General features: G+C 46.1%; 2 protein-coding genes across 9 annotated transcripts; one reads left to right on the top strand and one right to left on the bottom strand.

Moving 5' to 3' along the window:
* Positions 1–19,146: 19,146 nt before the first annotated feature.
* LOC136468515 (secreted RxLR effector protein 161-like) lies at positions 19,147–19,503 on the top strand. The gene has a single exon (XM_066467063.1). The coding sequence runs from the start codon at positions 19,147–19,149 to the stop codon at positions 19,501–19,503; it is 357 nt and encodes a 118-aa protein (XP_066323160.1).
* A 3,826-nt stretch (positions 19,504–23,329) lies between these two features.
* Positions 23,330–25,693, bottom strand: LOC136471043 (uncharacterized). 8 transcript variants are annotated; one of them, XM_066468781.1, is made up of 7 exons: positions 25,486–25,693; positions 25,113–25,392; positions 24,701–24,783; positions 24,534–24,622; positions 23,903–24,062; positions 23,616–23,778; positions 23,330–23,539 (listed from the first exon to the last, which is right to left on the bottom strand). In XM_066468781.1, exons 4-7 carry the CDS (start codon positions 24,598–24,600, stop codon positions 23,417–23,419), a joined length of 513 nt encoding a protein of 170 aa, XP_066324878.1. In that variant the 5' UTR covers positions 24,601–24,622; positions 24,701–24,783; positions 25,113–25,392; positions 25,486–25,693; the 3' UTR covers positions 23,330–23,416. The 8 variants fall into 8 exon arrangements, with proteins under 8 accessions (XP_066324878.1, XP_066324876.1, XP_066324874.1 ...); XM_066468779.1 differs by having other exon boundaries at positions 24,534–24,604; XM_066468777.1 differs by having other exon boundaries at positions 24,534–24,594.
* Between the last annotated feature and the right edge of the window lie 332 nt (positions 25,694–26,025).

The raw sequence follows: 26,025 nt of genomic DNA, 5'->3' as shown, positions 1-26,025 counted from the left end.
TGACAAAATAAATAAATAATAAATAAACTATGAAAATATTGTATTACATTTCATATAATAGAATAATCTGTCAAGACAAAAATAAATAAAACTATGAAAATATGGTATTGCATATATTAAAATAATCTTGGATATACCATATGTAATAATGTTAAAATATGTGTGCTCCTAGACTTAGCAGTTTATTTTATGACATGTGATTACGGTTCAAAATATGCACAATTTGGTCCCGTTCGGCTTGCTGAAACTTGGCTAAATTGGTTGAAAACACTGTTCTGGCTAAATTGTTGTGAGAGAAAAATATTGTTCCGGCTGAAAAAACAAGCTGAATAGTGCGGATTATAAGGTAAGCCGAACGGGGCCGATATGAGTAGAATCAAGTCACTCAGTTGGGAAGTTCTAATTTCTTGATGTGCCCAGTTCCAATGGCCATCCAATGATATATCTCTGAAGCATATGTACTTGGATGAAATTTATTTTCTGCCTTTTAAAATATGCCAATGGCTACTGCCTTCTCTTCAGGATTCTTAGAGTCAGAGGGTGATGCTGCATATTAGTTTTTGTTCAGTTGGGTTAGCTCTGATTCTCTTCTTATTCCCAGTTCCAATGGCCATCCAATGATATATCTCTGAAGCATATGTATTTGGATGAAATTTATTTTCTGCCTTTTAAAATATGCCAATGGCTACTGCCTTCTCTTCAGGATTCTTAGAGTCGAGGGCGATGCTGCATATTAGTTTTTGTTCAGTTGGGTTATATAATCACTAAATGCATATAGAGAAAAAAAAGGCATATAAAATAAAAATTTTAGTTGCTATAACTGTGGCTGCTATCTCCCTCTTCTCCGTGCGCCTCCACCGACCAACTACGCAAGCTAAGGGTGGTGGGCCTTATAATTTATTTGATTTATTTAAAGTTGAATTAAGCCAAATTAATAAATTCAATAAAAATAGATACTTTGTTACTATTGGTATGACAATCATATAATAAACCATACGTCCCGTTGCAACGCACGGGTATTTTTGCTAGTTATAACTAGCAAAACATGCCCATGTGTTGCAACAGATCGTACAACTTGTTACGCGGTTATCTACATGAATTACAAGTCAAAGATTTATTCAACGACAGTGTAATTTGTTACAACACGTTTTCGAATTAGACTCGACACCGTGGTTGTACATCCGATGTTCTAACTCATATGCAGATTTAAAGCAATCTATGCTCATATTTCTGATTTATCATATACTACTACTTTTACTAAAACCAACGAGCCTTATATTTCGGGGAGTGGAGCGATAAATGGACTGGGGCCTCGTATTCAAATTTAAAGTAGTCAATCTCCGATTCATCGTGCACTACTACTATTCTCAATGGTGAGTTTCATTTCACTATTTCCAAGACTGCCACGTCAACTTTGCATATTTGGATTGAGAAATGAAACTAGCTCTCGTTTCATTTTACTATTTCCAAGACAAGCTACAACATTTAATGTATACATGATGTTGCGATGCCATGTGACATATGGACTATGTAGCCATTATAGATGGCAATGGGCACATTACCCACGGGTGGAAGACATATAGACCCGCACTCGCGGGTTGAATCTCAAACCTACACCCGCGCCCGCAACCCGCTACGGGTAGAAGTCTACACCTGCACCCGTCACCCGCGGGCACAAAATACCCGCGGGTACACCCACAAACCCGCAGAACAATAGTACATGCATAGATTATACAAAGGAATTTAAGTATGGAAATCAAAACTACCTAACATTATACCAACATAAAAATGGTTCTCTTATATATAAATAGATACGAGGGAGAAAATTATAAAGCTAAGTTGCTTCCTTTATATATAGTAAGAGGGGACCAACATGTCAACACGTTGGAGCGGGTTTGCGAGTAAAGCGGTCATGGGTACAAGTTTTCTATGCCCACGAGTTTTTACCCATTGGGTTCAACTACAAACCCGCACCCACACCCGCGGGCACAAAGTTGCACCCGTACCCTCGCCCTACTGGGTTTTTAGCCACGGGCACGCGAATAATCTGTGCCTGTTGCCATCCTTATGCAGTGGGTAGTGCTGCCTCCACAGTGCTATTTTGGTGTGGCAGCGACAGCGGGTCTACGGTGGCTTCTCGAAGTCGTGTTCATGGCGATTGGTCCTGCTTAGCGGTGGTCAGTTTTGTGTGGCCACAATGACTCCTTCTGTTGGTGAGGCTTAGCGGTTATGTTGGTGGCGACAGGACGACTTCTACCATTCTTGGAGTTTGACGGGTGGTGCTCGGTGGCAGTGTCTGATGCAAGTGGACAGTGGTCGTGGTGGGTCTCCTCCTAGGCGATCTTCTTTGGGCTAGCGACGGTGGGTTGGCTAGGGTCTGTGTCGACCGGCGTGGCTGTGATGTGCCACACATGTTTGTGGCTAGTTACAGCTGCTGCGAAAACCAACTGAAGAAGGCGGTTTCGTTGTGGATGTCGGTCTAGGTGGAACACTCATTGCTTTCTCTAGAAGCTTCATGGACAGCAAATTGCAGCAGCGCTGGTGGCTCCCTTGGCTTGCTACAGGAGCAAGTGGTGACTTTGCGTGGTGGCCGGTGTCATGTGTTGAATAATCTGGTGTTGTTTCCTTGTACAGCAAGTACTTTAGCTTATTCCTTAAGTTTCCTTGGCGTGTAAGTCAAGGTCTGATTTCTTGGACAGCAAGAAGTGGTAGTCAATTTAGATTTTGCTAGTAGCTGTTTGACAGCAGGTAGGAGAGGCCAATTTTGTTTTTTACTACCGAATAGCAGCTGTATACTAGTTTGGTTTGCAGCTGCCCATGTGCTATATATGTACCCATATGCTAGCAATGAGAAGCAAGCTTGAGCTTCAAAGAAAGGATCTCTGTGTGTGCTTCCTTACCTACTCTTCTTCTACATGTAGCCGTGAGTTTGTGAGAGGGTGTTGGTGAGCTAATCACACACCTGTGGTGAAGATCTAGGGCCGACAAGTGGTATCAAAGCCACCAGGTTGTGTTGTTGTGCGACTGATCACCGGCAATGGCAGGCGAGAATGGCTCAGAGGTGGGCACCGGCGGTGGAGATGTCGTAGGTGCTCAGCCATGACAGGAGGTCATCGTGCGGACCATACGGGAAGTTAGTGGGGCTAACTGGCTAGTCCTCACCCACACAAACTGTGATGAGTGGGCGGTGACCATGAAGGTCAAGCTCAGAGCCCGACGACTCTAGAAGGCTATCGACCAAGGCACTAAGGATGAAGAGGAGGACTACTCTACGATGGAGGTAATCCTAGCCGTTGTGCCGTCGGAGTACCGAGAGCCGCTGTGTTGAAGGACTCAGCCAAGGATGCTTGGGATGCCCTCAAGGCCATGCACATCAGGTCTGATCACGTGAAGAAGGCGAAGGCGCAATAGCTGCGGTGGGAGTATGACAACCTCAATTTCCGCGACGGAGAGGCGGTGGAGGATTTCTCTCTCCAGCTATAGTCGCTCATCAGTCAGCTGGTGGCGCAGGTGTCACCATCGATGATGAGGACGCCGTCTCCAAGTACCTGCACGTTGTGCCACCCAAGTACACCCAGATTGCTCTCTCCATCGAGATGATGCTGGACATGTCAACCCTCACCATTGAGGACTTGACTGGGCGCTTGCGAGCGGTGGACGAGCGCATGGAGGCGACAGCGACAATGGACAATGACAAGTTGTTGCTGACTGAGGAGGAGTGGGCTGCCCGAATGAAGGAGAGGCGGTCAGGGGAAGGCTCCTCCAGCCGCGGCGGCAACAGCAAGCGTCACGGCAAGGCCCCGTAGAAGAAGAAGAAGAAGAAGAAGGATGGTGAGCCTATCGACAGGAATGCCTATCGACGCTGTGGGAAGCCTAGTCACTGGACCAAGGAGTGTCCGAACTAGAAGAAGGAGAAAAAGGCCGAGGCTCACCTAGCATAGGTGGACGATGATGAGCCAACTCTCCTGATGGCGATGTTCTGTGCATTGCACAACATCGAGGTAGAGGAGAAAGCAGAGGAGGTGGCGGTTGTAGAGTAAGGGAAGGCATCGCAAGCCATCGACCTCGACAAGTCGCATGCCCAAGTCCATCATGGATGAGTGGGCAACGAGGTGGAGCAGAGGTGGTACCTAGACTCTGATGCCAGCAATCACATGACTGGCTCCAAGGATGCCTTCTCTGGGCTCGATGGTGGCGTGATGGGTTGAGTGATGTCTGGGGATGGCTCAAAGGTGGAGATTTGAGGACATGGCACCATCATCTTCCGGTGCTAGAACAGCAAGCACTGTGTGCTGATGGATGTGTACTACATCCCACAGCTGCGTTCGAGCATCATCAGCATCAAGCAACTGGATGAGCATGGGTGCGAGGTGCTGGTCAAGAGGGGGATCCTAAGGATTTGGGACCGGGAGCAAAGGCTACTCGCCAAGGTGCAGCGCTCCCAAAACTATCTCTACCTGCTCAACCTAAAGGTGGAGCAGCCAGTGTGCCTGGTGGCGTGGCACAACGAGGAGTCGTGGCTATGGCATGCCCATTTTAGCCATCTCAGCTTCGACGCGCTTTGTCGGCTGGAGAAGATGGTGCGTGGGTAATATTGTCCATGCAGCCGAGGCACGGTGGCCCGACACGAAGCACACAATTTTGGCCTGGACCAACCACAGCATGGCCCGATGGTCAGTGGGCCTAGGCTGGCCCGGCCCGAGGGAGCAGGCCGTGCCTAGGCCACTGCTCAGGCCCATGGGCTGGCATGGCATGGCCCGACCTTCAACAGATGGCCTGGCAATGGCTCGGCCTCCCCCATCCCCCTCCTCAGTTCTCCTCTCCTCCCTAAGGCCTAGTGCCCACATGGCCCACGCGCTCCCTGACGTCCCCACCTTCCCCCTCATATATAAGCCGACATGCCATGGTGGCTCTCCCTCACCCTAAACCCTAGCTCATATCATCCCACCGCACCTCGTCTTACCTCGCTCTTGCGGTCTCGCCCTCGCCGTCTCGGGCTCTCGGCTCCATCCTCCCTGACTCCGATGAGGTGACTTTGATGATCTGCCTATTGCCAGCGGGCAGCTCCCTACTCCTCCTACCTTATCCCCTCCCTCTTTGCCTCTCCCTTCTTCCTGTCCCTATCTCCCCTCTAGATCTCAGTGATTATGTGAGTTTGTGTCCCCGTCTGCCCCTCCTCTGCCACTGGCTATCCTTCTAACCGGTGTGTCGTCTTCTCTGGGTGGCCCTTGTCTTCTCTGACACCGGGCTCTGGTTGCGCAGGTACAACCCTAACCCTAACCCTAACCCTAACCCTCCTCTTCTTCCATTGATGAATGATGATTGATCTATTCTGATATGTTCTTTTCCTCCTCCATCTCTTTGTGTAGGTCGGTAGCCGATGCATCATCCTCTAGCTATGGCATAGAGCGACCAAGGCGGCCCCATGCACCATTGAGGAATAGTGCTAGAGAGACCTCCATGGTCGAGGGTGCCATGGCTAGTGCTGATGACGAGATCGCGGTAGGCCTGGCCCCTGAGGATGATGACTGACACCCATGAGGACTGCTGCTGCCTTGTTCGGTAACCATGTCAGGTAGCGGCTCTGCTGCTCTGATTGATCTAGACAGCGGTGGTGGTGAAGGGGCAACGATGATTGGGACCCCGGTCTGCTCCAATGGCTCAACTCCATCTGTTGCTAGTACTGGTACCTCTTCTGGACCTAGTGTTGGTAACCGTAATTCTGCTATGTGGGCTGATTTTGATGAGATCTATGAGACTATGAATGGTAGGAAAATCTACACTAAAGCTACCTATAAAATGTGTAAACATACTTTGTCTGCTAGATCTAATACTAACACTGGGAACTTGAAGAGGCAACATAAATCTTATAGGCAGAAAACTGATCAAGCTGCTAGGGTTCAGTCTAGGCTTGCTTACAATACTGATGGTTCTGTGCATAACTGGGACTATAAACCTGATGTTGCTAGATCTGAATTGTGTCGCTTGATTTCTAGGCTTGATTTGCCGTTAGGTATTAGGTGAGACAGAGGCCTGGGAGAATTACATTGTCCATGCTCATAACCCTAGGTTTGTTAAAGTATCTAGACAGACCACCACTAGAGATCTGAGTAAATTGTTTACTGAACGTCGTAATATGCTTAAGAATTCTGTGTTGTCTGCTGCTTCCTCTGTTGCTCTGACATCAGACATTTGGTCTGGTAATGCTAAGGAGGATTACATTAGTGTTGTTGCTCATTTTGTTAGTGCTGATTGGGAGTTATAGAAAAATGTTATTGGGCTTAGGTTGATTGAGGTGAAACATACTGGTGAAAATATTGCTGAAAGAGTTGCTTGTGTGGTTGAGGAGTTTGGTCTCATTGATAAGGTTTTCTCTATAACTCTAGACAATGCTTCTTCTAATGCTAAGGCTATAGAAACTTTGACACCTATGTTTGCTGGTTATTTGGGTCCTGATCCTACACCTGAGCCTGTTGATCCTTCTAAGCGTAAGTACAGTCTTGTGCATCAATGTTGTGCTTGTCATATCATTAATCTGATTGTAAAATATGGTTTAAAGAGGTTCAAACATTACACAGAAGATTTTAGAACTGCTATTAACTTCTTAAATTCCTCTAATCAAAGAATTGCTATGTTTAAGAACTACTGTACTGCTCAGGGTGTTAGACCTAGAAAGTTTGGCTTAGATATGGATGTTAGATGGAATGCTACATATCTTATGTTTAAACACTTAGTTCCATATAAGCATGTTTTTCTATGTTCATTAATTTCAATTATGGCTCTGAATTGTTGTCTGCAAGGCATTAGGTATATATCTAAAAAGATATTAGAGTTTCTGGAACTATTTTATGACTCCACTGTTGTTCTTTCTGGTAGTTTACTATCCAACTAGTCCACTTATCCTGCACCATCTGCTAGAAATTGCTTCTCATTTACATGCAAGTGAAAAAGATCAAAATCTAATTGTTGTTGTATATCCTATGAAGCTTAAATTCCTTAAATACTGGCAGCATATACCTCTGTTATATTCATTTGCATTCATTCTTGATCCTAGAGCTAAGATGAGAGGTTTATTTAGAGTCCTAGAATTACTTAAAGAGAGCACTAGTTGTGATTATACTTCATATTATGCTGATGTGAAAACTAAAATTTATAGGTTATTTAACAAATATGAGAGAAAGTTTGGTGCAGCTAGGAGTCAAAGGGTTGCATAGCCTACAATCCATATAGGTAAGAGAAAACAGACATGGGGAAGAATCTTTAGAGGCCCTGGATCTATTGTTGGTCCTTCCCCTGCCTGTGCTCCACTTTATCTTCATCCGCTTCTACTGCTAATGAGCTCTCAGTTTATCTAGACAGTGACAATGTCACTGCATATGAGGATGATTTTGATTTACTTCTCTGGTGGCATGAGCACAAACTAACCTATCCAATCCTATCTATAATAGCTAGAGATATTATGTCTATTCCTGTTTCTACTGTCTCTTCAGGAATCATGTTTTAGCTTGACTAGGAAGGATAATTGAAGAGCGGCGACGCCGCCTCTTGCCTTGAAACTGTGGAGATGCTGGCCTGCATAAAGGATTGGGAGTTGGGAAGAAAGCATATTACAACATGTGTAGACAACCAAGAGCTAGAGGACTCCTTCAAGAATCTGTACCTCGATGAAGATGTAGATGGGGCTACTGGTTCATCTAGGGCTGGTACATCTAGGGCTGCTGGTTCATCTAGGGGCTAGTACATCTAGGGCTGCTGGTAATTAGTGTTGAGAGAGGAGAGAGTGCTCTGTTAATCTATTATCTCCATTTTGTATCTGTCATCTGTGATTGTGACAGTGTGACTTGAGACCTTTGAACAATGATGGAAGACTTATTAAGAGTTATGCTTGCACTCTTTTTCCCTTTCTAGGGTTTCTCACAAGGGTGAGTTTTACCTAGAAAGGTTTTTAATGAGGCAGCATTGCACAAACAGTTCAGTTATTTTAATTCTCATGTCTCCTTTGGTAGCTTTTGTTAGAATTGAGAATATGTGACTATGATCAGTTTATTACTTGTGAATGTGAAGTACTGAAATGTGAATGAATTATGAAATGTGATTGTGAAAATGGAGAAGTGTTGGATGAGATAAGCAGTTTGAGTTGTTTTAATGGCATCGGGCTGTGGGCTGGCACAGCCCACGGATTTGACCGTGCTTACTAGGCTGGCACGGCACGGATTTCGGTCCATAGAGTCATGCTTTGGTCGAAGGCCAGGCACGAGACTCGGAGGGGCATGGCACGGGAGGCACTACGTACCATGCCAGCCCGACCCCCTATGGGCCGGGCCGGGCCGTTGGCCAACTATATGCGTGGGCTGCCACACATTGAGTATGCTGGCGAGCTATGTGACAGCTGTCTAATGGGGAAGCAGAGGAGGCAGCCATTTCCAAAGGTGGCCAAGTATCGCATGAGGAACGTGCTAGAGCTCATCCATGGCAACCTCTGTGGGTCAATCGTGCCGGCCACACATGTGGGTGACGCTACTTTTTGCTGCTCATGGATGACTGCAAGCCACTATATGTGGTTGCAGCTCCTGACGAGCAAGGACAAGGCGGCGGCGATGATTAAGCAGCTCTAGGAGCGGGCTGAGGCGGAGTCTAGAAAGAAGCTACGCGTGCTAAGGACGGATCACGGTGGTGAGTTCACAGTCGGTAGAGTTCACTGCGTACTGCTAAAAGGTCCTAATGGCTAGAGGGGGGTGAATAGCCTATTAAAAATTTCTACAACGACACTTAGCAACCTGGTTAGACAAATATGAGGCAAAGCGAGTGTTGCGCTAGCCTACTAAAAATACAAGCCACCTACCACAATTCTAGTTTATATAATCTCTATCCACACAATGGCTATGTCACTACACTAAGTAAGTGTACTCTCAAAGGCTAACTAAAGAGCCACGCTAACCAAACTAACAAGCTCTCACGACTAGCTACACTAAAGAGCTTGACAACTAGTTTGCGGTAATGTAAAGAGAGAGAGCAAGATGGTTATACTGCCGAGTAGATGAATGAACCAATTAATCACTATAATGAATACCAATGAAGACCAATCACCTCAGAATCAAATGATAACACAATGATTTTTTACCGAGGTTCACTTGCTTGCCGGCAAGCTAGTCCTCGTTGTGGCGATTCACTCACTTGGAGGTTCATGCGCTAATTGGCATCACACGCCAAACCCTCAATAGGGTGCCGCACAACCAACACAAGATGAGGATCACACAAGCCACGAGTAATTTACTAGAGTACCTTTTGGCTATCGGTCGAGGAAAGGTCAAGAACCCCTCACAATCACCACTGATCGGAGCCAAAGATGATCACCAACCTTCGCTCGATGATCCTCGATGTTCCAAGCCATCTAGGTGGTGGCAACCACCAAGAGTAACAAGAGAAACCCATAGCAAAAGACGAACACCAAGTGCCTCTAGATGCAAACACTTAAGCAATGCACTTGGATTCACTCCCAATCTCACAAAGATGATGAATCAATGATGGCGATGAGTGTGAGGGCTTTGGCTAAGCTCACAAGGTTGCTATGTCAATGCAAATGGCTAAGAGAGTGAGCTAGAACTGGCCAAATGATATTTATAGACACCCCCAAACAATAGAGCCATTGGCTCAATTATTGGGCTGACTGTGGGATGATCGGACGCACCGGTCGTGTGCACCGAACATGTCCGATGTGGCGATCGGACACGTCCGGTCACTGCGTCCGGTCACTACTTGACCATCACATGTTCTATTCAAATTGTTTAGCCATTCGCACCCAACGGCTATCTCTACGCATAGTAATACTAGTGATCGGACGTGCTGTTAGAAAACAACCGGACGTGGGAGACACAGCGTCCGGTCGAGTCCAGAGAGCTCCTAGAGCCGCTCTGGGCCGACCAAACATGTCCGGTCACACTGGACTGGACGCTCCTAGCGTCCGATCAATTATAGCGCTGAAAACTCGAGTCTTGCTGGTTCACACCGGACGCATCCGGTGTGGCAACCAGACGCAGGAGGGGCGGCGTTTGATCGAGTCTAGAGAGCTCCCAGAGCCACTCAACTATGACCAAACGCGTCTGGTATGGCCGACTAGACGCGCCCCTGTGTCCGGTCCTCTCTAGACCATTTTTCGCACGCCACCACGTCAGTAGGACCAGGCACTAGACAGTGTTCATCCAAAGTCTGGTCACTTTTTCTCTTTGAGTCCGGTCAACCAGTTACACTCCCCGAGCCTGGCCGGAATACCAAACGCGTTCGGTCATGTTGGGAAGATACCGGACGCGTCCAGTCCTCACGTCGGACATGTCCAATCACCTCGTGACCAGCGCATTCAACTTCTTTTCAACTCTATCTTCTTTACCCTTGCTCAAATGTGCCAACCACCAAGTGTATCACCTTGTGCACATGTGTTAGCATATTTTCACAAATGTTTTCAAGAGTGTTAGCACTCCACTAGATACTAAATGCATATGCAATAAGTTAGAGCATCTAGTGGCACTTTGATAACCGCATTTGGGTATGAGTTTCGCCCCTCTTAATAGTATGGCTATCGATCCTAAATGTGATCACACTCACTAAGTGTCTCTATCACCAAAAATGAAAAAAGCTCATATCAAGTTTCACCTTTGCCTTGAGCTTTTTGTTTTTTCATTCTTCTTTTCCAAGTCCAAGCATTTGATCATCACCATGCCATCACCATTATTATGTCATGATCTTTATTTGCTTCATCACTTGGAGTAGTGCTACCTATCTCATAATTACTTCGATAAAGTAGGTTAGCACTTAGGGTTTATCAATTCACCAAAACCGAACTAGAGCTTTCAATCTCCCCCCTTTTAGTAATTGATGACAACCCTTTCACAAAAATATGAATTGAAATTTATTTGAATCCATGTTGCTTGTCCAAGCATATTTACCATGTGTAAAAGGATATGGACAAGTTTCACGAATAAAAAATGGTAGCAATTGCTCCTCCTACATATATGCTAAGAGTTTGGATTATAGCTTGCACATATGCTTAGATAGGAAATATAGGAGACAATGTCTACCAAATGATGCTAAGGTATAAAAGATGGACCTTTGAAGAGAGATATCAATCGGAGTATACCAATATACCATCCTTAGCACCATAAGTAACTAGACATACACAAAAACTAGAATACCCCAAGAGATCAACATTAGAAGCAAGGGTCTAGTTTTCATAATATGAGCATGAGTCTAGTTACTTAACCTATGCAGTGCTAGTTTTCATTTTATCATTCAAACCTACAACTAGCATACACCACACAAGCATGGATTTGAAATTTAAAACTTATGCCATGCAAGCAAACATATGAAATGCACATTCAAATGCATCCACCAAGTTTATGAGCTTGCTCCCCCTACTTGTGTGCTCAAAAGTTTAATTGATCCCTTACTTTATCATATCTCTCCCCCTGCGTCAACTTCTCACTATTTCTCCCCTATGTCAATTTTCACTATTTCTCCCCCTATCACTTATATCTTTATTTTTCTCCCCCTTTGTCACCAATGACCATAAAGGCTTAAATTATAGATAGGTTAGGATTATCAATGTCAATCAATGGGGTGATAATTATTTTCCCAAATTTGGTCCAATCTAGATCATTTGCCAAAGATATTTAACTCGGTTTGATCCAAGGACAAGCTTCTTCACACCTCCAAATAAGGGTTATCTTGTACCATGTTGAGTTAAACACTTATAGCTCATTTTCTAGATCAAACACTAGGTTTACAAGCCCACAACATGTCATATGCTACCACTAGACCAAATTAAGCATAGAAGCAATAGTGGTGCCATACAAACATCAAAATCATTTGATTTTCATGAATGAGCCTATCAAATGTGAAAGATGACTAGATGCACTAAACATGTCCTTAGCAAGGATGTATGTCATGCCAATCAACTTTTACCTTGGATTGCTCGAAGGAGAGGCATGTCATATAAGTGGGGAGGTGCATCAACACATATTTGAGAAATCCAATAAGTTCAACTCATTTCCTTAGCTTGTAAAACCTTTTCTCATCCAATGGCTTGGTAAATATATCGGCAAGTTGATTTTCGGTGCCTATACTCTCAATGCAAATGTCCCCTTTTTGTTGGTGATCTCTTATGAAATGGTGGCGGACATCAATGTGCTTTGTTCTTGCATGTTGAACCGGATTGTTGGTTAACTTGATTGCACTCTCATTGTTACATAGCAATGGCACTTTCTTAAAACTTGATTCCAAAGTCATTCAAGGTGACCTTCATCCAAAGTATTTGTGCACAACAACTACCGGTGGATATATATTCGGCTTCAGCGATTGATAATGCAATACTATTTTACTTCTTTGATGACCATGAAACTAAGTGATCTTCCCAACAATTGACATGTGTCCGAGATACTCTTTCCTTTCAACCTTGCATCCCACATAATCTGAGTCAGAGTAACCAACTAGCTCAAACTTTGCTCCTTTGGGATACCACAAACCAATATTTTGTGTATGCTTCAAGTACCTCAATATTCTCTTTGTAGCCTTCAAATGACTTCTCTTGGCAAGGCTTGAAATCTTACACACATGCATACACTAAACATGACATCTGGCATTGATGCGGTCACATAGAGTAGGCTTCCAATCATAGACCGATATAATTTTTGATCCACCATATTGCCACTTGTATCACTATCCAAGTTGTCCATTTGTTCCAATTGGTGTACTAATGGCTTTGCTATCACTCATGCTAAACTTCTTGAGCATGTCTTTGATGTACTTACCTTAACTCACAAATGTACCATTCTTCAATTGCTTGATTTGAAGACCAAGGAAGTAACTTAACTCTCTAATTATAGACATTTCAAACTCATTAGCCATCATTTTTCTGAATTCTTCACAAAAGTCTTGATTGGTTGATCCAAAAATAAAGTCATCAACATAGATTTACAACACAAATAAGTCTTTGCCAATCTTTTTGGTGAAAAGAGTGGTGTCAACCTTGCCCATCATGAACCCTTTAGAGAGTAGGAAGTCCCTCAATCTCTCGTACCATGCTCCTAGGTGCTTGCTTCAATCCATACAATGCCTTCTTCAAGCTTGTACACATGGATCGGGCTTTTTGTCATCTTCAAAACCGGGAGGTTGCTCAACATATACTTCTTCATTGATGTAACCATTTAGAAATGCACTCTTAACATCCATTTGATAGAGCTTGATGTTGTGGGCACTAAGCATAGGCCAATAAGATTCTAATTGCTTCCAATCTAGCAACCGAGGGCATATGTTTCTCTAAAGTACAAGACCTTCAACTTATGTATAGCCTTGTGCTACCAATCTTGCTTTGTTCCTTACTACTATCCCATGTTGATCTTGCTTGTTTCTAAAGGACCCATTTGGTTCCAATCACATTGTGTCCCTTTGGTCTCTCTATCAATTCACATACTTGATTTCTTGTGAAGTTATTCAATTCTTCATGCATAGCATTCACCTAATCAACATCCTTCAATGCTTCATCTATCTTCTTTGGTTCAATGGATGACACAAATGAGAAATAGTTCACAAAATGAAAGCTAATCTTGATCTAGTTTGCACACCTCTTAAAATATCACCTAATGATAGTGTCCAAAGGATGATTCCTTGCAATATTTGTTGGTTGGAGGATTGGAACTTGATTGCTTGCACTTGCTTGATCATTAGATTGAGATGATGCACTAGCCACTTGATCTTGTTCATTATTATGAGAGCCACTTGCACTAGATTGATTTGTATCAACTTGCACATTTGAGTTAGAGAGCACTTGCACTTGATCATCTTCATCATCATTCACTTGCCTAGGCCTCAATTCACCAATCTCCATGTTCTTCATGGCATTTGAAAGTTGAATGTCTCTAACATCTTCCAAGTTCTCATTCTCTTCTTGTGAACCCTTGGTTTCATCAAATTCAACATCATGAACTTCCTCAAGAGTACCACTAACCAAATTCCAAACTCTATATGCTTTGCTAGTAGTTGAGTATCAAGTAGAAATCATTCATCACATTTCTTATCAAATTTTCCCAATCTAGTGCATTTCTTCAAGATATAGCATTTGCAACCAAAGACCCAAAAATATGCAATGTTGGGCTTTCTACCATTCAAGAGCTCATATGGTGTCTTCTCTTTTAATGGGTGACAATAGAGGCGGTTGCTACAATAGCAAGCCATGTTGATAGCTTTAGGCCTAAAAAGATTGACTCACATTGTACTCACTAAGCATAGACCTTACCATATCAATGAGTGTTCTATTCTTCCTCTCAACAAGACCATTTGATTATGGAGTATACTTAGCCAAGAATTGAAGTCTAATTCCAAATTCATCACACAACTCATCAATTCTAGTGTTCTTGAATTCACTACCATTGTCACTTCTAACTCTCTTAATGGTTGTTTCAAACTCATTGTGAATACCCTTGATAAATGATTTGAATGTTGCAAACACATCATTTTTGTCCACTAGAAAGAATAACCAAGTGTATCTAGTATAATCATCCACCTATCACAAAGCCATATTTGTTTCCACCGATGCTAGGTGTATTGTGTTGGCCCAAACAAATTCATATACAATAACTCAAATGCTTTACTAGCGCTCATCATGCTTTTCTTAGGATGGGTGTTTCCAACTTGTTTTTCGGCTTGACAAGAGCTACAAAGCTTATCTTTCTCAAATACTACATCTTTCAAGCCTTTAACCTAAGGCATGCTTGACCAATCTATTCAAATATTTCATTCCAATATAACCAAGCCTTCTGTGCCATAACCAACCCATGCTAGACTTAGTGAACAAACATGTAGATAATTGAGCTTCACTAGCATTGAAATCAACTAAGTATATATTCTCATATCTAAAGCCCTTGAAGATCAAGTTAGAGACATCTACACTTATGATCTCTACATCATCTACCACAAATATGCATTTGAATCCAAGATCACACAATTGAGCCACGGATAGCAAATTGAAGTTCAAGCTCTCTACTAGCAATATATTGGATATTCTCATATCATTGGATATTGCAATCTTACCAAGCCCTTTGACCTTGCATTTTCTATTGTCACCAAATGTGATACTATCATAGCCATCATTGCCATTGGTGTTGATTGAGTTGAACATTCTTGTATCATCGGTCATGTGTTAAGTGTACCCACTATCAAGAACCTAATGCATTCATCCAGCTTTGTAATTGACCTATAAAAGAAGATCAATTCTTTTTAGGTATCCAAACTTGCTTGGGTCCTTGAAGGTTAGTGACCAAGCTCTTTGGCACCCAAATGACTTTCTTCTTTGAGCCCATCCATGGTGTACCAATAAACTTAACCTTTACATCATTTGTACCCTTAGTAAGCACATAGAAAGAATCAATCTTAATTGAGGATACATTAGCAATTTTGCTCTTATCCTTGCACTCATGCTCTTTATGACCAACTTGCTTGCAACTAGTGCAAAAATAACTATTGTTCTTCACAAAACTAGTCTTGTGAGAAGCAAAGGCCGCCTTGCCTTTCTTGGGGATATAGCCCAATCCCTCTTTGTAGAGAGAAGCTCTGGCTACCCAAGCACATAAGCAAGCAGTCCTCCCCACCATAGGCCTTAGCCAAGGTGTGAGTGGGCTTATTAACCTCCTTCTTGAGGGTCTCATTCTCAACCATTAGTGAGGCATCACATGTAAAACCATCACTACTAGATGAGGTGGAAGTAGAAGTGCTACAAGAAGGGTTAGTGGGAGCAACAATGATAGGCTTATATAATGATTCATCAATTATATCACAAGTCAAACCTACATTACATGTCTCAACATGCTTCTTATTTTGCTCATCAAGCAAAGAGGAATGAGCTTTTTCAAACTTCTTGTGAGCTTTGCCGAGCTTCTCATGGGCTTCCTCTAGCCTCTCATGAGATACTTTGAGCTCATCAAAGGCTTGCTTAAGGGCTTTTAATTCCTTATACAAGCTTTTGCATTCCCTTCTCTTAATGTCAAAGTATTCTTTAGCATCATCTAGCATGTCAAGTAGTTCATCCTTAGTTGGTTCATCATCATCACTATCACTTTTATTTTCATTTTCATTATCATGTTCCTTATCACTTCCATCATCACAAGTTTGTACCTTAGTGGCCTTAGCCATGAAGCATGATAGAGTGTCAAAGAGAGAAGGCTTCTCATTGATAGCAATGTTTACAAGTGCCTTCTTCTTGGTGGTCTTGTCATCATCACTATCATCATCATCACTTGAGGAAGCATCACTATCCCAAGTGACCACATATGAACCATCCTTCTTCTTCTTCTTGAAGGTCATCTTGTCCTTCTTCTCTTTCTTTTCCTTCTTGTCCTTCTTCTTGTTCTTCTTGTCATCATCATTGTCACTATTGTATGGGCATTGAGCAACAAGATAATCTTTGCTTCCGCAATTGAAGCACCTTCTTGACTCTTCCTTTTCTTAGATGAAGACTTATTTCTTCTAACTCGGTAGCCCTTCTTATCATGAACTTGCCAAATCTCTTGACAAAGAGAGCCATCTTCTCATCATCTATCTCATCAAAGCTCAAGTCTTCATCTTCACTTGATGATTCTTGCTTTGCTTTGCCCTTGGATGATGTGGCCTTGAATGCCACACTCTTCTTCTTATTATCCTTCTTCTTCTCTTTTCTTCCTTCTCATCATCATCTCTATAAGCATCATCGGTCATGATATCTCTCAATATTTGGTTTGGTGTCATTATATCCAAACTGGTCCTCACTAGCAAGGTGACCAACATACCAAATCTTGCGGGATAAGCATTTTAAGAACTTATGAGAGAAGTCTTTGTCCTCTACCTTCTCACCAAGTGCTTTGAGATCATTGACAAGCACTTCCATCCGATGGAACATATTCGGCACACTCTCATCTTCCTTCATCTTGAAGCTAGCAAATTTCTCTTTGAGAATATATGCCTTGGTGACCTCGAATGAATTCTTCCAACTTCTTCCTAAGCCTCATGAGCCATCTCAATGTTCTTGATTTGCTCAAATGTTCTCTCATTAATTGCGTCATGAATGGCACTTAGAGCAATGTCATTGTTTTGGAGAAGCACTTCTTCGGCTGCGGTGGGATTCTCTGGATCAGCAATCTCGATTTTGGTTTCTACCACCTTCCATACCCTTCTATTGATTGACTTGATATGTGTGATCATCTTGACTTCCAATATAGATAATTTATGCCATCAAATTGGGGTGGCTTTTTAGTATTGTTAATTTGAGCCATTTTTACACCGAAGGTTGTTAAGCCTCAAATCACATTGACCTTGGCTCCGATACCACTTGAAAGGTCCTAATGGCTAGAGGGGGGGTGAATAGCCTATTAAAAATCTCTACAACAACACTTAGCAACCCGGTTAGATAAATATGAGACGAAGCGAGTGTTGTGCTAGCCTACTAAAAATGCAAGACACCTACCATAATTCTAGTTTATATAATCTATATCCACACAATGGCTATGTCACTACACTAAGTAAGTGTGCTCTCAAAGGGAGCCACACTAACCAAACTAACAAGCTCTCACGACTAGCTACACTAAAGAGCTTTACAACTAGTTTGCGGTAATGTAAAGAGAAAGAGCAAGATGGTTATACCGCCGAGTAGAGGAATGAACCAATCAATCACAAGAATGAATACCAATGAAGACAAATCACCTATGAATCAAATGATGACACAATGATTTTTTACCGAGGTTCACTTGCTTGCTGGCAAGCTAGTCCTCGTTGTGGTGATTCACTCACTTGGAGGTTCACGCGCTAATTGGCATCACGCGGAGGCGGAGATGCTAGAGCAGAGGTTCCAGCTATGGATGCGCCAAGTCCAGCAGCTGTGGCGACACCGAGTGAGCCGCCAAGTCCGGCCATGGCGGGTGCGAGCGAGCAGTCTCCACCAGCAGCCACGGCACACGTCTCCACCACAGTCCCCTGTTGCGGTAGGACAGGGGACACCTCCAGCGGCACTAGTCGAGTTCGCCTCTCCTCCAAGCGATATTGACGGGTACATGGACGCCTTCCATGATGGCGAGGAGGTGCGGTTCCACAGGGTGGACAACCTCGTCGGGGACTCGGCTGCACCAGGCCTAGCGAGCAGACTACTTGACGATCAGGAGCTGCTCCTAGTGAGCGCGGGGAGCCACCCACGTTTGCGCAGGCCTGAGCGAAACGCAAACTGGAGGCGGGTGATGCTAGAGGAGATGAAGGCGATCGAAGACAACGGGACTTGGGAGCTCATTGATCCACCTCTAGGCTGTTGTCCGATCGGGCTCAAATGGGTCTACAAAGTCAAGCGGGACGAGCGCAGTGCCATCGTCAAGCACAAGGCATGCCTTGTTGCCCACGGCTTCGTCCAGCGAGAAGGCATTGTCTTTGAGGAAGTCTTTGTGTCAGTGGCGCGCATGGAGTCAGTCCGCCTGCTGCTGGCCATGGCAGCGGTGAAGGACTAGGCGCATTCATCACCTGGACGTTAAGTCAGCGTTCCTCAATGGCGAGCTCATGGAGACGGCCTTCGTCAAGCAAACTCCAGGCTTCACCATCAAGTGAGCAGAGCATAAGGTGCTATGGCTGCGCAAGGCCCTGTACGGGCTGAGGCAGGCACCATGGGCGTGGAACGCCATGCTCGACGCCACGTTGGGCGTGCTTGGGTTCACGTGCTGCAAAACAGAGCACGCGCTCTACATGTGGCAACGGGGGAAGGAGGAGCTCGGCGGCGGCGTGTATGTGGATGACTTGATCATCACCGAAGCGCGCGCGGAGGACATTGATGGTTTCAAGCGTGAGATAGCGGCTTGGTTCCACATGAGCGATCTCGGCCAGCTCTTCTACTACCTTGGCATCGAGGTGAAGCAGGGGAGCGACTCCATCTTCCTGGGCTAGTGCGCCTACGCGGAGTAGTTGCTGGAGCGCAGCGACATGGCTAAATGCAAGCCGTGCGCAACTCCGATGGAGGAAAGGCTGAAGCTGTCAAAGCACAGCATCGCAGTGAAGGTGGACGCGACGCACTAACGGAGCATCGTTGGCGGGGTACGGTATCTGACTCATACCCGGCCGGACATCACGTTCACGGTCGGGTATGTCAGTCGGTTCATGGAGGATCCTCGCGAGGATTGTTGGATTGCGATGAAGCAACTGCTACGCTACGTCAAGGGGACGATGGATCAGGGGGTCATTTTTCCCAAGCACTACGGCGGAAGTGGGCTATGGCTCATAGTTTTCAGTGAGGCACTCCCCAAGACCGACGACGAAGGTGGGCTGCGGCTCACAATCTTTAGCGATGCTGACATGGCGGGCAACATTGATGGACGACGGAGCACCTCTGGTGTGCTTGTCTTTCTTGGTTCAACCATGATTTCATGGCAGTCACTGAAGCAGAAGATCGTGGCGCTATCTACGCATGAGGCGGAGTACGTAGCAGCGGCCACAACGGCGTGCCAGGCGGTTTGACTGCGCCGGCTGCTGGGCGAGCTTATCGGGGAAGAGGCTCGACCACTGACATTGATGGTGGACAATCAGCCTGCCATTGCCCTTACCAAAACCCCGTCCTCCATGACCGGAGCAAGCACATCGACATCAAGTATCACTTCCTTCGTGATTGTGTCTATGGAGACCAAATCATCCTTGAGTTCGTCGAGACCGTTCGACAGCTTGCGGACATCCTCACCAAGCCACTCGAGCGCCTTCGGTTCTTAGAGCTGAGGAGCAAGATCGGAATGGTGAATCTCAAGCTTAAGGAGTAGCAGCAGGATTAGGGAAGAATTGTTGAATAATCTGCTGCTGTTTCCTTGTACAGCAAGTACTTTAGCTTATTCCTTAAGTTTCCTTGGCATGTAAGTCAAGGTCTGATTTCTTAGACAGCAAGAAGTGGTAGTCAATTTAGATTTTGCTAGTAGTTGTTTGATAGCAGGTAGGAGAGCCCAATTTTGTCTTTTACTACTGACATCAAGCAGGATGGAGGCGGCCCTTGTGGCTCAGCGTGGCGGCGATAGGTCATGCATGCCTGTGACCTCATCAATGCCTCAGGGATCTCTTGCTGGTGGCGATTTACTACGGTTTGGCACAGCTGCGAGGTTCGTTGTCGTGGCAGGATTTGGGTGTAGATTGTTTAAGGCTTTCGGGCAAAAGCCCTGCCTAGGCTTTCGCTGTGGCCAGCAATGGTAACGCCTTTGGCGTTATTCCCCTCATTGGAGGCATTGCAGTGAGGCCTCTGCCCCTTGAGGAGTTTGGGTTGAAAAACCCTGGTTCTCCGAATGGCGTTTGCAACACCTGTGGGTGTCGTTTTCCCTCCTTGAAGGACTCGCTGTGGAAACCTCCTCTCTCATTTTTCTGCTACGAAGCTTGTTTCTGATGGCGTCTTAGGGTGGCTTTGGCGCTGTTGCTTTGGTGGTTTCGTCGGTGTTATTTTTTTTTGGTAGTGATCTTGTTGTCTTCTTCGTGAGTGTAGATGTTTTCTTTCCTTTTCTTTTGATTGTACTTGGCTCCTTTTCTATGAATACATGCCCAACATGCTCTTGTCATTGGCTTTTTTTTAAAAAAAAAGATCAGAACCACACTAGCTTTAGTCAAGCGACGTATAAGGATTTACAGCCCATCATATGCGGAACAAGACTTCAAGAGGTCGTGTTCCAACCAAATGGTACATTCTGTTTAAATATGACACATCACGACCAGAAATCCTATATATCTTGGGGAAGGTAGAAACTTACATTTTCTTTAGAAACTTCAGACTCAGTTAAACGACAATTGTTTCTGGGATACAAACGCCTTCCGGCAGTCTGAGCAGCCACGCATGTCTACCTATGCTAGCATAAATATTACTTATGGCCAAATTATGTGCATGTGTGTTATGTCGTCGATTCTCATGAATAAATTGTATCTCTTCGAATAAGGCTTCCTGCGCCTTGATCTCCCGGACTATTTGTCCATAAGCTCCCAAGGATCTTTTATTCAAGCTTTTTATCACAGGCAGACACAGTCAGACGCCACTAGAGCCTTACGGAGAAGCAAACCACGTGATAATGCTACTGCTTCTCTGCACGCTAAGGCTTCTAGGGATTCTGCATCAGTTGTTCCATCAAAAACCACCGCCGAGGCGTCCTAATACCTGCCATCTCCTGATCTTGCTATCGCTGCAACTGCTCCCACATTGTTGTTCTTCGATGTGGCCGCATCCACATTAATCTTCACTAAGCCGACCGGAGGGGCCGGGTAGCCAGGCAGCGTGTTGAGGTTGCCTAGTGCCTTGTCGCACAGGTCTGGTCGTCTGCTCCTCCGTCATGGAAACATCAGAGATGAATGAATTCACAAAGGAGAACGTTGATAATGGGCTCTGAAAAATGTTTTCATGTATTGCCTTCCTGCGTGCATACCAGATTGCCCATAACATGGCTAGCACGCGGACGAGCTCATCATGCTTCAAAGAATCTATCAATGAGAAGATCCAACCTCTTGCATCAGGTTCCTGAACACAAAAAATATGTTCAGTAATTTTCTCGTCAACAAGAGCCCAGCTGCCCAGACACACTTTGCCATAGTGCACTGGAGTAGCGAGTGTTTCCAAGAGTCCTCGGCACCACAAATAGTGCATTTCGAAGTATCTGCCATATGTGCCTGTGATGACGAACATCCCCTGTAGGTAACGACTGTTTTGCCAGTATCCAAAATGAAGAGTTTGATTTTTGCCGGAATGCTAACTCGCCACAGCAACGCCCAGCTCTTCTCTACAGTGTTGGAGTCTGATCCCGACGCTGTTCTATTCAGCTATGCTTCCCTGCAATTCCTTGTTTTCACCAGCATCCTGTAAGCTGATCGAACAGAGAAAACACCTTTGCGCTCATAATGCTAATGCCAGGCCCAAAAATCCTGTTGCCTGCTCATGCTAATCGGTATCATGCTGATCGCTTCCACATCCATAGAAATAAAGCGAGCCAGTAGTTTTGCTTGTCCCATGTGTACGTGCTAGGATGAATGAAATCAGCCACCAACGTAGGTGGGTTAACACTTAGGGCTTTTCGCAGGGCTCCGGCGGCTTCGGCTCCCGCCCCTGTTCACCTGTCGGCCTCCCACGGGCCGACATCTCTCTCCTCCTTTCCTCTCTCAGAGACACCGCCGGAACCGGAGAAGCTCGTTTTTCGGGCTCCGCGGCTCCGGCGCCCTGGCACCTATCGGCCCGTGGGCGGCCGACAAGTGCGGCAGCCGGAGCCGCCGGAGCCGTGCCAAAGAGGCCCTTAGGTTGTGTTTGGTTCGACTCCCGATGGTTTCGGCTCCACCTGCGCATTTTCTGTGTTATACTGTGTAACACTGTTTAGATACTGTAGCGGCTCTGGCTCCACCTGCGCGTTTCCTGCGCCAGAGAGGAGCCGGTGGAGCCTGTGTTGGGTGGCTCCGGCCAGTGGCGGAGCCAGCTTTTAGGGCTTCTAAGAAGCTAAGAATGTGGTACGTACACATGATGAGATGAAAATAAATACCTAAACTAACTAGGCCTACCAAGGGGGCAGCCGGGCAGGGGCAGGGCAGACGGACAGCCGGTCGACGGGGCTGGGCGCTGGGGCCACCTGAAGCTGGACTGCTGGAGGGCAGGCCGGCAGGGGCCGCCGGTAGTGGCCAGTGACTGGAGCTCGAGCCTCGGCCGGCGCGGCGCCCTGCTGCCTGCGCGGCACGGGCGGGAGCGGGATGCCGGGAGCCCGGGATGGGCGGTGCCGTGGCGGTCAGCTGGGTGGCGCGGCGCCGACAGCCAGCTCCTCGCCTCCTCCAGTGTCCGGTCCTCCCCTCCTCGGTCCGCCCCTGCTCGCGACCTCACCTCCTCCCGTGCGGCCGCGCGCTCACTACAGGAATTGCTGGCTTCCCCGAGTGCCAGTTGCACTCAGGGAAGGCCCAATTGCACTCGGGGGCTAATCCTCCCACGGGAAAGGCGCCTTCCCCGAGTGTCGAAAATCGTGCACTCGGGGAAGGCTTTGCCGAGTGCGGTGCTGGCACTCGGGGAAGACTTGACGCCGTTGGCCGCCGACCGACGCCGTTTTTTTTTTATTTTCTTCCCCGAGTGCAACACTCGAGAAAGATTTTAATTTTTTTTTAAATACTCTTCGCTGAGTGCCGCAGCTCAGGCACTCGGCAAAGAAATTTGTTTTTTTTTAAGTCCCTCTTTCCTGAGTGCCACAGCACAGGCACTCAGGGAAGCCACCTCTAAAATTCTTTTTTTTTTGTTTTTTGCTTTTCCATGTAAACAACAAAGCATATATATATATATATCACAAACCACAAATCAACACCAATATGTCACAAACCACATTTATATATCACAAACGACCAAATTTGTCCGAAATCCACAGTATATTACAAACCACACGTTCAAAAATACACACTATTCCAAGTTCACAAGTTCAATACATAAAAACGACTCCGAATGCGGCTCACGGCCATGCTCCATGGCACGTCGGAGGTGCCGGAGCCTGCTGGCTTTTCTCCTCCGGTTGCAGAACAGCTCCTGGCAGATGAGAAGCTAACATTCAGTATAAGCTGCCGATGCGATTGTCTGCTTGAATTTGTGTTACGGACGTTACCAATCCAAGGATGTAGGATGCCTCGGGGTTGCCGCTCGCCGCGCACCGCCGAAGCACGGACAGGAACCTCGTCTTATCCCACCAGTGCAGCCTCCACTCTCTCTGAACGGCCATGCACCGCCCGACCTCCCTCGCCGCCGTCGCATCGCGGAACAGCTTACACCTTCACACGCAGCCACGCAGGCCCACCAACTCAAGGTTAGGTCACTGTATTTCTCATGGCGATGGCGGCAGCCAAGCAGACAGAACCAAAGAGAAGATCAGAATTCAGAAATGGGATGACTTACGATCGCCTGAGGTTGACGATGTCGTTGAGGGGAGTCAAAGACCTTGTCGCGATGTTAGCCGTCACCTCCACAAGGATGTCAGAAGGGAGCCCAGCGATGTTCATGCCCAAATCTGCCAAGCTCGCGTTCGCCGTCGTCCTTTGCCTTCTTGAGGCTTCTCCTACGGCCAAACAAGCACGTGTAAGCATAGCTAATTGTAGAAAAGTCGTAGGAGGTGGAAAAGAAGTTGGTCTGTGGTCTTTAGATGGTCCTGGAATCTGAGCCCAGCAATAAGCGGCAGATGCATTAGCAGCCATACCACGTGAGGACCTAGAGAAGTTGAGTTGTTTATTTCTCACAAACTAACAAGCTACCGCATGGATCACAAGTATCGAACTAAAGTAGTAGTACACCTAATGCCGACTTCATTGATAAGAAAGACTAGCAGTGTGTAGCTGGTGGGCAAAAACACAGAAAACCGTGCCAAGCTACCACATAATAAGGTTTAGTACCTGTCAAGAAAGGGAAGTGAACAAAGCAGCCTATAGTTTATCCGGTGGATTGGGTTGGGACTGGGGTAGATGGCACCAGGGAGACCGAGTCTAGTTATAAAGAGTGGAAAGAGTAGCACTAGAAATATCTCTGTGCCTACCCTGCTGCTTTCTGGTGTAAATATCGTGAGTTGTACTTTTCATCACAGTAAGTCCGTTTATCTGCATTTACCTGTCAACAGCTCACGTACTTGGTATGAAAGTCTAAGAAAGAAAAAATATACAAAACAAAATTACTGGCGCCTGAAATTAGGTCAGTGATACTCACCGAATTCCTGATCTGGCACAACATCAATGGGGTGTGCAGCTCTGTACAACATTTATCCTTTCATTTAGTTCTACAGCGAATCTCTGTACACCAACGAGCAGGAAATGAATCGTTCAGACGCAATGAACTTAGGCTGCATGGATGGAACTTTTCTATGTACATTTTCAAAAGCGCAACCATTCACATTTCAGAATACTGCAGAGATTTAATGTCTGATGATCAATAGAGGCCTAAACCGGCAAAACTAATCTACATATAGCCTAGCATAAATTCAAATGACACGCAGAGATTTAATGCCAGATTATCAATAGAGGCCTAAACTGGTAAGACTAATCTAAATATAGCCTAGTTTCAATTCAAATGATGCTTTTTTGACACTACAGAGTGTAAAAGGGTATATCTGGTGTCTTACTCTCCAGGTAATGCCAAGGTACTACTAGCGAGCGCGGAACTGCTTAGAATTCAGGAACAGCGACAGCCCCCAACCAACGACACCAGATTCTCCTCCAGTTCATTCCGATTTAAAAGCATGGCCATGGGGGCAAGCACGGATCGGGGACGAAAGCGCGAGGAACATAACGAAGTGCGGTGGCCCCACCTCCCAGTCCAGCGCCCGCCAGCCGCGACGCGCTCCCCTCCGCCGCTGCGGCGCCACTGCACGCTCCTCCTCCTCCTCCTCTCCCGTCCAATTCCTGCAGGAACAGCCACGGAGACCGCGTCAGCGCATCCGAAGACCCCAGAGCAAGGACGGAGCGAGAAGAGCGCGGGCGGGCGGGCCCACCGACCTCGCGCGGCGGCGCAGCCCCCGATCCGGCGGGATCCGTGACCACGCGCGGCCCCGCGGGGTCCATCGGGGGAGCAGGCGACGGGCGGAGGCGCCGGGGGAGCGGGATCCGGGCTGCGGGCGGGCGCTGCCTAGGGTTTTGGAACGGAGCGGAGCAGAGCGGGAGGGGAGGGAGGAAGAGACGCGAAGGTCCTGCGCGGTTTTGAAATGGAGATGGTTGGATTGTGGGACGAAAACGGTACCGATATTTTCCGACCGTATTCGAAATCGAATCCGTTTAGGGAGGTTGAGATCTGTCCGTATTCGAGTCCGAATATTCAACATCCGATACCATATCCGTATCCGAATACTTAAATCGCATATTTATGATATCGATATCCAATCGTATCCTATCCGACATAGTTGACACTATCCGTATTCGAATCCGAATCCGGACAGAAATATGAAAACAGATGTAATATCGGTGATATCCGTCCGTATCCGATCCGTTTTCATCCCTAGTGGATTGGGACGGGATCGCGTGGGGGATTTATGGCTGCCG

The sequence above is a fragment of the Miscanthus floridulus genome, chromosome 8 (genome assembly GCF_019320115.1).
Source record: "Miscanthus floridulus cultivar M001 chromosome 8, ASM1932011v1, whole genome shotgun sequence".
Lineage (NCBI taxonomy): Eukaryota > Viridiplantae > Streptophyta > Magnoliopsida > Poales > Poaceae > Miscanthus > Miscanthus floridulus.
Note: the sequence above shows the minus strand (reverse complement) of the source record. Positions and strands in the feature narration are given on the sequence as shown.